General features: G+C 41.3%; 1 protein-coding gene across 9 annotated transcripts in view; it reads left to right on the top strand.

Annotated features, from left to right (window-relative positions):
- CCSER2 (coiled-coil serine rich protein 2) overlaps positions 1-13,147 on the top strand; it is a 245,528-nt gene that overhangs the window by 51,902 nt on the left and 180,479 nt on the right. For all 9 annotated transcript variants that reach the window (XM_064290312.1, XM_064290313.1, XM_064290309.1 and 6 more), the window contains exon 3: positions 110-303. In XM_064290312.1, the coding sequence (XP_064146382.1) occupies positions 110-303 (194 nt within the window). The remainder of the gene's footprint in view (positions 1-109; positions 304-13,147) is intronic.

Here is a 13,147-nt window from a genome sequence, read left to right as displayed (position 1 = left end):
CTATAATAGATCAAATTATTAGAACTTATATTTTTAGAACCAGAGAAATGATATTTTTGTGAATTAATAACTGCCTTCTCTTTCTCTCTCTTTTTTAAATCAATTGAAGACAATGACTGTACAAAGCATACACCTGGAAATAACTTGATTTCACCAGATACAGATTATAGAGCTGGTTCTTCCTTTGAACTCTCTCCATCTGATAGCTCTGATGGAACATACATGTGGGACGAAGAGGGCTTGGAGCCCATTGGAAATGTGCATCCAGTTGGGAGCTATGAGTCTTCTGAGTTGAACAGCATAGTATGTATGGATTTATATACCCTTTTATAATATTTTGTTTACTTTATAATAGACTTGTGATAGTGATTAAATTTTTTTTAGTTTATGAATTAACTTTTCTAATCTGAGAAATGGAAATTCACATTAGTCAGCTGTTAGGTGTCATTGAGTCATTTCCAACTCCTTGTGACCCTATGTATAATAGAACAAAATGTTGCCTGATTATGCATCATCCTCACAGTAGTAGGTATGTTTGAGCTCATTGTTGCAGCCACTGTTGTCAGTCCACCTCATTGAAGGTCTTCCATTTTCTCGTTGACCCTTTACTTTATCAAGCATGATGTCTGTCTTAGGCTGGATTCTCTAGAGAAGCAAAACCAGTAAAGTGCATAAATACATACACATACACACATAGAGAGAGAGATTTATGTCAAAGAAATGGCTCACACGGTTGTAGAGGCTGAAAAGTCTCAAGTCCATGGGTCAGGCTGAAGCCTTCTGATTCACATGCTGCAGGAGCTGGTGAACCCAAGATTGGCAGGTCAGACATCAGGCCACTGGCTCATAGGCTGTGGAGACTGACAAATCCCAAGATTGGCAGGCAAGGCAGCAGGTTAGCTGCTGGGTCAAGTCCCAAGAACTGGAGGTCAGACGAATAGGAGCCAGCTGGAGAACCCAGAGCAAATAAAAGTCCGCGAGCCTTCCAGAAAGTTCACCTATATTGGATGCAGGCCACATCCCTAAGGAAACATCCTTTCAACTGATTAGTTCTCACGGCAGATCCCATCATGGAGGTGATCACATCATTATATGACTGCCAAACTATATCATAACTGGCAGACCACTGAGAATTATGGCCTAGCCAAGTTGATACACAACCTTAACAATCACAATGACTTTCTCCAGGGATTACCAAAAAAAGCCAAACCTGTTGCCGTCAAGTCAATTCCAACTTATAGCGACCCTATAGGACAGAGTAGAACTGCCCTATCGGACAGAGTAGAACTGCCCCATAGGGTTTCCAGGGAGCGGCTGGTGGATTTGAACTGCTGACCTTTTGGTTATCAGCCGAGCTCTTAACCACTGCACCACCAGTGCTCGTGTCCACAGTAAGCAAGATGAAATCTCACCATCCTTGCTTCTAAGGAACATTCTGGCTGTACTTCCTCCGAGACAGATTTATTCATTCTTCAGGCAGTCTGTAGTGAAATGAGTTCCTTCATGTGGCCTTTTGCCTTGGTTCTTTGGAAAAACAGCTTCAGAGATTTTCCCAAGCCCTAAGGAGTTACCATTGTCCTAGTTTTCTACCCCAGAGGGTTTGTTACTTTTGTCCAGGTTGGTTGACACTTCCTGGGTAAGCTATAAACAAGTTGTAGTTTGGTACTTTTTCTCTGGCCTCGCACTGCAACCTGCCCTGTGATTGGTCTGTTTTACACACTGTGCAGGGATTGGTCGATATGCAAATGAAGTGACCATAGCCTACTATGCAAATGAAGTATCTGTACTTAATGAGAAGGGATTGGTCAGTTCATGGCCCTGGTGGTAGGGCCATGCCTTGAAATTGACCAGGAGTTTGCTTATATATGCAGCCAGCCCCACAGAGGTTGACAGACAGAAAGAAGAAAGAAAGAATCAGGAAAGGGAGATAAAGGCATGAAGAAAGAAGAAGCAGAGAGAGAGAGGAGGAAAAGAACCTTCTAAAAAGCTGTAACACAGGTCAAAGGCTGTAATGCTGAAGATGGTGAGAGGGCTGGAAGAGACTGCAGCAGAGCCAGCAGCTACAGGACTGGAAGGGAGCCTGTCATAGAGTTGGTTCTGACGGCAGAAACCTGTTCCTAGGAATGCACCTAAAAGGGAGCTAAACAAAATTGCTACAGTGTCTATGAGCTGGGTCAGTCAGCATTGCCACAGGCACAGGGTCTGTCCTCAGGGGACTAAGAGGAGGCCTATCCTGAGGTGACTGAGGAAAAGCCTGTTCTGAGGAGGCGGAGAGGAAGCCTGTCTTCAGGGGGCTGAGAGGAGGCCAGCACAGCTGAGACGGGGCATACAAGGCAGAGAAAAGGGCCTGCTTGCTTGCACGGCTAAGAGGAGCTGAGAGAGCTGTCCTACACGGAAGAAGGGAGGGACGTGCTCTTCCGAGAGCCTTCCAGATTTTGCCTACCTGCTTCTTGATCCCAATCTTGAGTTACTTCCTTAATAAACCACTTAACTGTAAGTATGATCTGGGAGTCCTGTGTGGCCATTGAAATGGATTATCAAACCCAGGAGAAAAGTAGAGTGCTGTAGGGAGATGGCTGATATTAGAATTGGTAAAAAGGTTGGAGAGTGAAGGTATGTCTGACCTCCACCTCATAGGAATAAGCTTTGTGCTGATCTTGATTCTCATCATTCCACCTGAAGTTAGACAGGTTCTGTTGCTACTGCTACCATTTTACACGAAAACCAAAAAACCCAAACCCACTGCTGTTGAGTCAATTCCAGCTCATAGCCACCCTGTAGGATAGAGTAGACCCGCTCCGTAGGGTTACAGAAGCGGACTGGCACATCATTCTCCCGTGGAGTGGCTGGAAGGTTTGAACTGCCGACCTTTTGGTTAGCAGTCAGGTGCTTTAACTACAGTGCCACCAGTCCTCTTTCCATTTTACAAAGTCTATGGTATATTCAGTGTTCTTCACCAGCACCTAAGTTCAAATATATCAGTTTCTTTTTTGGGCTTCCTTTGTTATTGTCCAGCTTTTGCGTGCATATGAGGCTATTGAAAATGCGATGGCTTGGGTCAGGTGCACTTTTGTCATCAAAGCGACATCTTTGCTTTTTAAGATTTTGCAGAGGTTTTTTGTATCAGATTTGCCCAATGCAATATGTCATTTGACTTCTTGACTACTTCTTTCATGGGTGTTGTTGATCCTAGTAAAATGAAATCCTTGACAACTTCAGTATTTTCTCCATTTATCATGATGCTGCTTATTGGTCCAGTGTGAGGATTTTTTGTTTTCTTTATGTTGAGGTGTAATCCATACTGTAGTCTTTGACCTTTATCAGTAAGTGCTTCAAGTCCTCTTTACTTCCAGCAAGGAAGATTGTGTCATCTGCATATCGCGGTTGTTAATGAGTTTCCCTCCAATCCTGATGCCCCATTCTTCTTTGTATAGTCCAGCTTCTTGGATTATTTGCTCAACATAGAGATTGAGTAAGTATTGTGAAAGGATACAATCCTGACACTCACCTTTCCTGACTTTAAACCCCACGGTATTCCTTGTTCTGTTCAAAAGGTTGCCTCTTGGTCTCTGTACAGGTTCTGCATGATCACAGTGAAGGGTACTGGAATTCCCAATCTTTGCAATGTTATCCGTAATTTGTTATGATCCACACAGTCAAGGCCTTTGCATAGTCAGTAAAACACAAGTAAACATCTTTCTGGTGTTCTCTGCTTTCATCCAAGATCCACCTGACATCAGCAGTGATATCCTCATTCCACGTCCACTTTTGAATCCGGCTTGAATTTCTGGCAGTTCTTTGTTGATGTGTGGCTGCAGATGTTTTTAATTACCTTCAGCAAAAATTTCCTTGCTGATATTAATGATACTGCTTGATAATTTCCACATTGTTGGATCACCTTTCTTTGGAATGGGCACTGTCATGGATTGAATTGTGTCCCCCAAATATATGTGTTATAAATCCTAACCTCTGTGTGTGTGGTTATAATGCCATTTGGGAATGGGTTCTGTTTGTTATGTTAATGAGGCAGGATTAGTGTAGAGTGTATCTTGAGTCAGTCTCTTTTGAGATATAAAGAGATTAAACAAGCAAACTACAAGCAGAGATGGGGGAAGAGAGATCACTTAGCAGCAGAAGCTCAAAGAGACAAGGACCTTCCTCCAGAGCCAAGGTAGAGAGAAAGCCTTCCCCTAGAGCCAGCACCTTGAATTCAGACTTCTAGCCTCCTAAACTGTGAGGAAACAAATTTCTGTTTTTTAAAGCCATCCACTTGTGGTATGTCTGTTATAGCAACACTAGATAACTAAAAAAAAAGGCACAAATAGGGATCTCTTCTAGTTGGTTGGCCAGGCAGCTGTCTTCCAAATTTCTTGGCATAGATGAGTGAACGCTTTCAGCGTTGTATCCATTTGTTGAAGAATCTAAATTTGTATTCATTCTGTCAATTCCTGGAGCCTTGTTTTTTTTTCCAATGCCTTCAGTGCAGTTTGGATTTCTTCCTTCTGTACTGTTGTAGTCATCTAGTGCTGCCATAATGGAAATACCACAGGTGGATGGCTTTAACAAACAAGTTTATTCTCTCACAGTGTAGTAGGCTAGAAGTCCAAAATCAGGGCATCGGCTCCAGGAGAAGGCTTTCTTTGGAGGCTCTGGAGGAAGGTTCTTATCATCAGTTTTCCCCTAGACTAGGAGTTTCTCCACTCAGTAGCCCAGGGGTCAAAGGATGCGCTCTGCTCTTGGCGCTGTTTTCTTGGTGACATGAGGTCCCCCATCTCTCTGCTCACTTCTCTCTTTTATATCTCAAAAGAGTTTGGCTTTAAAACACTGTCTAATCTTGTAGGTCTCATCAGCGTAACTGCCACTAATCTGTCTCATTAACATCATAGTGATAGAATTTAAAGCACGTAGGAAAATCATATCAAATGACAAAACGATGGACAGTCACATAATACTGGGAATCATGGCCTAGCCAAATTGATACACATGTTTTTTGGGGACACAATTCAATCCATGACAGGTACCATCGATTCTTGATCATATATTACCTCCTGAAATGGTTGAATGTCGACCAGCTCTTTTTGGTGCAGTAACTCTGTATATGCCTTCCATTTTATTTAGATGTGTCCTGTGTTATTTGTTACGGGTGCACAAAATATATGACCCTGGTACATAATAAAGGAGCCCTGGTGGCACAGCAGTTAAGTGCTTGGCTGCTAACTGAAAGGTTGGCAGTTCGAACCTACCAGCTGTTCCACATAAAAAAGACCTGGTGATCAGCTCCTATAAAAATTACAGCCTAGGAAACCCCATGGAGCAGTTCTTCTCTGTCACATAAGGTGTGAATCTAAATTGACTCGATGGTACCTAACCGCAGCTGTACATAATAAAGCATGTAGACTTTGCTTAAATATACTCTTACACACACATATATATATAATTAAAAAGAAACCAAACTCATTGTCATCAAGTTGATTCTGACTCATATGATACATGCATATATACATACTATATTGGTCAGATTAGGCTAGGCTATTGGGTCCCAAAGTGGGGGGAAGGAGGGTAATGTCTGGAGACGTTTTTAGTTGTTGTTATGGATTGAATTTTGTCACCAAAAAATGTGTGTCAACTTGGCTGGCCGTGATTCTCAGTACTGTGTGATTGCCCACGATTTTGTCATCTGATGTGTTATAAATCCTACCCCTCTGATATTAATGAGGTGGGATTAGCCACAGTCATGTTAATGAAGCAGGACTCAATCTGTAACATTAGGTTGTATTTTGAATCAATCTGTTTTGAGATAGAAAAGCGAGAAGTGAACAGAGAGACGGGGGACCTGATAGCACCTAGAAAGCAGAACCAGGAGCGTGTGTCTTTTGGATCCAGGGCCCCCGCACTGAAAAGCCCCTAGACCAGGGAAAGATTGATGACAAGGACCTTCCTCCGGAACCGACAGAGAAAGAAAGCCTTCCCCTGGAGCTGGGACCTTAAATTGGACTTCTAGCCTCCTCAACTGTGAGAGAGTAAAATTCTCTTTGCTAAAGCCATCCACTTGTGGCATTTCTCTTATAGCAGCACTAGATGACTAAGAGGGTGGTCAACCTTTGAGAGGTACTACTGACATCTAGTGGATAGAGCACTCTGTAGAGTGCCTATATAGTGCAGTCCAGGTACAAAGCTCTATTGTCTGGTTTTGTGTGCTGCTAATTAATGACTGGATTGTACATCTTTCAGGCAAGAATTGAGTGGCAATGAGTTTGAAGTTCTGTTTCTTAACTAGTTCCTGGAGTATCACTTATCTTTCCTAAAGCTGAGACTGGGATAGCCGGAGTGTCCCTTTATACTCATACTATACTTGTTTTTTATGTACTTGTAGTTGACAGAGGAGAGACCTCAGGAGTTCTTAGATTTTTCCATTTTATTCATTAAACCATGGCATTGTCGTTTTAAAGAGCAGTTTGCTATTGCAAACCTAAATGCCAAGCTAGGTAATTGTGAAAAACATTGCTTTTTTATGTAGTGAACTTTAGAATTATTTTGTCAAATTCTCCTGTCATAAACATACACCAAAAAAAATTGTTTGGATTTTGATTGGCATTGTGTTAAACATATAAAATTAATTTGGAGATAATCATTTTTACCATGTATTTTCAGTCTGGCATCAATTGTCTTCTGAAATAGTTTACTTGAAATGCGTTCTGAAAAAATACGCTGTTTTTTCACTAGAGGCATGGTTGCGTTTTCCGGATTTTTAGAAATTGCTCATTTTTTAATCACTCTGGACAAGTATCCTGATAGACAACTTTTGTTTACAAAGTTCTTTCATGATGATATTACTGTTGTTGTTATTGTTAGGTGCTGTTGAGTTGGTTCTGATTCGTAGCAACCCTGTGTACAACAGAATGAAACACTGCCTGGTCCTGTGCCATCTTCACAGTTGTTGCTATGCTTCAGCTCATCATTGCAGCCACTGTGTCAGTCTGTCTTGTTGAGGGTCTTCTCTTTCCTGACTCTCTATGTTACCAAGCATGATGTCCTTGTGTCCATCTCCAGGGACTGGCCTCTCCTGATAACATGTCCAAAGTACGTGAATTGAAGGAGCATTCTGCGGGACTTCTAAGGAGCACTCTGGCTACACTTCTTCCAGGACACATTTGTTTGTTCTTCTGGCAGCACATGGTATATTCAGTATTCTTCACCAACACCATAATTGAACACATCAGTTCTTCTTTGGTCTCTGTTATTCTTTGTTCAGCTTTTGCAAGCATATGAGGCATTTGAAAATACCATAGCTTGGGTCAGGTGAACCTTAGTTCTTGAAATGACATCTTTGCTTTTTAACTCTTCAGAGAGGTCCTTTGCAACAGATTAGCCCAAGCTATCAATTCATTAGCTATCATTCTTTTTCTGTGTGTGTTTAAAATCTTAATGTGTTTTAGGTGAAAGTTTATACTGCCGATTAGCTTTTCATTCAAAAATTCACACACAAATTGTTTTGTGACATTGGTTGCAGTCCCTGCAATGTGTCAGTACTCTTCCCCTTTCCCTTTCTACCCCTGGTTTTCTGTGTCCCTTCATCTAGTTTTCCTGTCCCTTCCTGTTTTCTCGTCTTTGCTTTTGGGCAGGCGTTTTCATTTGGTCTTGTATACTTGATTGAATGAAGAAGCACATTCCTCACATGTTACTGTTTGTTTTATAGGCCTGTCTAACCTTTGGCTGAAAGGTGGACTTTGGGAGTGGCTTCAGTTCTGAATTAGCAGGGTGTCCAGGGGTCATAGTCTTGGGGGTTCCTCCAGTCTCTGTGAGACCAGTAAGTCTTTTTTTTGTGTGTGTGTGAATTTGAATGTTCTACATTTTCTCCCACTCTGTCTGGGACCCTCTATTGTGATCTCTAGTAGCCAGGCACCACCTAGTTAGGGACTCAGGCTAGTGGAGGCTGTGGTCCATTAGTCCTTTGGACTTACATTTTTCTTGAGCCTGGTTTTCTTCATTCTCCTTTCCGAATGTGATGGGACCGACAGATATATTTTAGATGGCTGCTTGCAAACTTTTAAGACTCTAGATGGTATTCACCAAAGCAGGATGTAGAACATTTTCTTTATGAACTATGTTATGTCAATTGACGATGTCTCCCCAGACCATGGTCCTCAGCCCTGAGCCCCTCAAGGTGTTTGGATGTGTCTCTGAAGCTTCTATGACCTTGCCTTGGTCATGTTGTGCTGCCTCCCCCTGTATGGTGCGCTGTCTTTCCCTTCATCAAAGTTAACACTTGACTGCTACCTAGTTAGTGATTTCTCCTCCTTATCCTTTCCCATTCTAGTAACCATCCAAGGTTTTTTTTTCTGTGTGTAAACCTTTTCTTGAGTTTTTACAACAGTGGTCTCATACAGGATTTGTCCTTTTGTGATTGGCTTATTTCACTCTAATGCCCTCCAGATTCATCCATGTTGTGAGATGTTTCGCAGATTCCTCATTGTTCTTTATCATTGTGTGGTAGTCCATTGTGTCTGTGTACCATAATTTGTTTATCCATTCGTTTGTTGATGGGGAATTCTTGATGTACATGTTTTTCTTATGGAAATTTAAATTTTTAAAAAGAAAAAGATAAATGAAGTCAGTGAAGTTGAATGAGGTAACATTAAAGAAAAGACAATATAAAATATTAGTGGTTTATTTGAGATGCTGGCTAGAACTGTTTTGGGGACTTTATGTTTTAGGAAACATTGCAAGTAATGTGCACAAAATGCCATATGAGCAAAATGATGTGTTGAGACTGACCCATTGTTACCTAGTATATAAAATGTGATATTCCAGTGGTTGTATGGGAAATTGATAGTCTTTGTGGGTATATTAAATTTCATATGGATTTTAGTCAGTGTAATTTTTTACACTCAGAAAAACCTATGACTTGAAAAAATAAACATTGTTACCAGTAGGTATTTAATTAAAGTTGCACAAACGTAGAGCAGGACGCACATTTAATTTAGAGAGCCATCTTTGTCTCATTAGCTAAAGGAGGTTCAGAAATGATTACAGTTTAGGGATTTATGTGCTTATCAGGACTTTTTTCATGAGATTAAGCTGCTCAAAGTGGTAATGAACACTGTGTTCAGTAGATGGCAGCAGTAAGCCACTTAGGACATGACACTGCAGGGGTTCACCATCTTCAGTTCACACACTGCTGTTGTAATTACTGACAAAATGTTATTAGGTTGTTAGGTGCCTGTCAAATTGATCCTAATTCATGGTGATCCCATGTGACAGAGTAGAATTGCCCCACAGGGGTTTCTAGGCTATAATCCTTACGGAAGCAGACCTTTTTGATAATAAATAACTAGTTAGTTGAAATAATCTGATACTGTGCCCTTTAACCAGTGAGTTTAGTCTATTTATGTTTTGTATTTATCGATGTACTTTCTTCTGTCATGTTATTATTTTTTATTTAAATTGCCTTGGTTTTTTAATGTTTCTTTGTCCTTTTTTTCCCCCAAAGTATTTTTAATTAATACCTCTTAACTTAACCCATGAACTTTAGCATGTTCTCATTTTTCTTGGTCCCTGTCTCCTCCCACCAAAGTCCTTTCCTTCCCCTAGCGTAGCCACCTCTGTGGTGTTTCTCTAGAGTACTGCTCATTCCAGTCCAGATCGAGGTAAGGCGCTTTCACTAGACTCTCCGTCAGCTACTGATACGGTTGAGTTTAACCCAGTGTTTAGTTCAGCTAATACCGCTTTTATAGCAAGACTTTCTCTTTGAAGGAAGCAGTGTGTTGATTTACATTCAGATGCAAGTTCTTTATCTTGTCTTGGACCCTAGCAAACAATTTGTAGACTGACTGCTTTACATAACACTGGTCTAGAAACTAGACTGTTACTTAAATGCTAACAGTATTTTGTTGTGGTATAATTTACGTACAATAAAATGTACAAATCTTCTGTGTACAGCTCATTGTATTTTGACAAATGTATATATTCACATAATAGTCATCCCGATTAACATATAGAATATTTCCATCATCCTAGAACATTCCCCTCCTGTTCCTTTTCATCGTTCTCTAACGCCACCCCCCCGAGACGTATCCACTTTTCTGACTTCTGTGACTATACATTAGTTTTACCTATCTGAGTGATAGAGCATGCTTATGTATAAGTTTAGATACTATCAAACCGTTTTCCAAAGTGTTTGCGTTCCCATTGGCAGTAAATGAATATTCCAGAAATTCCACTTTCTTGCAAACACTGGTGTTGTCTGTCTTTTGTGGTTTTGCTATTCTTGTGGGATCATAGTAGCATTGCTTTGGAATTCTGTTTTGTGTTTCCTGATAACTGCTCAAGTAGGGCGGCTTCACATCTGCATATTGTTTTTGCTGTTAAGCGCCCTTGAGTTGGTTCCAACTCATAGCAGCAGAATAAAACACTGCTGCGTCATCTTCACAATTGTTGCTGTGCTTGAACCCACCGTTGTCACCTCTGTGTCAGTCCATCTTATTGAAGTTCTTCCTCTTTTTTGCTGACCCTCTACTTTACCAAGCCTGAAGTTCTTCTCTTTGGACTGGTTCCTCCTGATAACATGTCCAAACTGCGTGAGACAAAGTCTCGCCATCTTAGTTTCTAAGGAACGCTCTGGTTGTAATTCTCCCAGGACAGATTTGTTTGTTCCTCTGGCAGCATTCTTCACCAACACCATAATTCAGAGACATTAGCTCTTTGTCATTCTTCCTTATTCATTGTCGGCTTTTGCATGCATATGAGGCAATTGAAAATATCATGGCTCGGATCAGGCCTACATTAGTCCTCAAAGCGAAGTCTTTACCTTTTAACACTTTAAAGAGGGCTTTTGCAGGTTATCGGCCATTAGGATATTCCCTTTTGTGAAGTGCCTTCTATCAGGCTGTCTGTATTTTTCTTGCTGATTTGCAAGAATTCTTTGCGTTGTTTGGATATGAAGCCTTTATGCACACACACCTACGTAAATCTGTACTTGATCTGTCTGCTCTGAGTTGCTTTTTAAATCTCTTTCAGTAGTGCCTTTGGTGGAAAGTTCCCAGTTTAATGTAGTTCCATTTACCAGTTTTTTCTTTATTGTTAGCAATGTTTTGAAATCTTTGCCTACCCCAAAGTCATGAAGGTATGCTCCAGTGTTTTTTTCTAAAAGCTGTATTTTTTTTACCTTTCACATTTAGGTCTACGTTTTATCTGGGAATTATTTTTGTGTATGGTATAAGGTAGAGGTCAAGATTAATTTTTTTTCTGTTTTGGATAAAACATCTTTGTCATTATCAGTAATGTGTATATATTTCTTGACTCTCTTTGGTTCCATTAGTCTGTTTATCTTTGTGGCAGTACTTCACTGTTTTAATTACTTAGCTTTAAAATAAGTTTTGATGTCCAGTAACGTAAGTCTTCCAGCTTTTTTCTTTTCCAAGATTGCCCTCATTCTTAACCTTTTGCGTTTCCACTTAAATATTAAAACGAGGTTATTAGTTTCTCCAAAGAACTTACAGGGATTTTGATTGACGTTGCATTGACTTTATAGATCAGTTTGGGGAGAATTGACGTATTTACAATATTGAGTCTTCTAGTCCATTAATGATGTATATCTCTCTACTGAGAGTTTAAAAATGTTTGTTGCCAAGGCAGGGCCAAGACGGCAGAGTAGTCAGGTGCTTCTGTGGTCCCTTTTATTACAAAAAACAAGTGAATCGATTGTATATGACGGTCTAGGATCACTGAACATCAAAGGCAAAGTTGAGGAATTGGACTGAGGGGTGGCGGTAGGGAGACAGTTTGGAAGCAACGAGGAGTTGCCAGACCTGACCTGGCCGGCCCCGCCATGCTGCAGGCTGGGTTGGTTGGTTTGCATGGTGAAGCAAGCAGTGGTGCTCAGGATGAGTTTTGCACAACAGGAGAGACCAAGAGGCAGAGATTCTGATCACGTCTACGGAAGCAACACCCAGTCGGCAAAAAATAAGTACGTGTATTTAACCTACTGCGCGGATCAGAAAAACACCTCCTTTGGGAAGAACCTCTTTCCCATCTACCTCCCCTTGCCCCCCGCCCCCACCCCGCTCTGCACTGGGTTCCAGTGTGGCTTCAGCAATTGCTCCATACCCTGGCGAGAAGTAGGACCCATGGTGCATCCTGAGCCATTCTCCCAGCTTTGGAGAGGGAACAAATTAACAAACAGGAAAAAATAACCTGCCAGCTCCCCTAAGCTGAAAGCTCAGGGAAGGCACAACCCCTTTGCCTAGGCACAGGTATAAGGGGCCCATGACCTTTGAATGCATTTCATCCCTGCATAGACCTGTGTGGGCCCATTTCAACAGCATAGGCCCTCATTAGCACGGTACAAAAGAGTACATACCTGAAGCCTATTTTCAACTGTATCAGCTAAAGGGAGAGTGGCAGGTTCATGACATTTGACACCACCCTGCCCGTTAAGCAGGGTCCTCACCTACCCACATCAGGGGTCTGAGGACTGGTGGCTCCATCCACTCCACCTGGCCACCCGCAACAGGGGTCCAAGAATAATTGGAGTACCAGAATGGTGGGCGGTGGGGGCGGGGGTGGAAATAACAGAAAATACAGAGAGAATTGTTGAAGATTTATCGACAGAAAACTTCCCTGGTATCCTGAAAGATGGGAAGATACCTCTCCAGGAAGCTCATCGAACTCCACACAAGGTAGATGCCAAAAGAAAGTCACCAAGACATTATAATCAAACTTCTGAAAGCCAAAGATAAAGAGAATTTTAAGGGTGACGGGATAAACAAAAAGTCATCTGCAAAGGAGAGTCAATAAGACTAAGCTTGGAAGACTCAGCAGAAACCATGCAGGCAAGAAGGCAATGAGATGACATGTATAAAAGCCTTGAAGGAAAAAAATTGCCAGCCAGGAATTATGTATTCAGCAAAACCGTCTCTCAGATATGATGGCGAAATTAGGGTATTTTCCAGATAAATAGAAGTTTAGGGAATTTGTAAAAACCAAACCAAAATTATAAGAAATACTAAAAGGAGCCCTCTGGTTAGATAATCAGTAACCACCCAAGACTAGAACACAGGACTGAATAACCAGATATCAACCCAGATAGGGAAGTCACAAAAATAAATCAAAGCTGAAACACTGCAGTTAGGGAAACAGACATCAATAT

The sequence above is a fragment of the Loxodonta africana genome, chromosome 8 (assembly GCF_030014295.1).
Source record: "Loxodonta africana isolate mLoxAfr1 chromosome 8, mLoxAfr1.hap2, whole genome shotgun sequence".
NCBI classification, from domain to species: domain Eukaryota; kingdom Metazoa; phylum Chordata; class Mammalia; order Proboscidea; family Elephantidae; genus Loxodonta; species Loxodonta africana.
The sequence above is the reverse complement of the archived record's forward strand: the minus strand, read 5'-3'. Positions and strand labels throughout refer to the sequence as shown.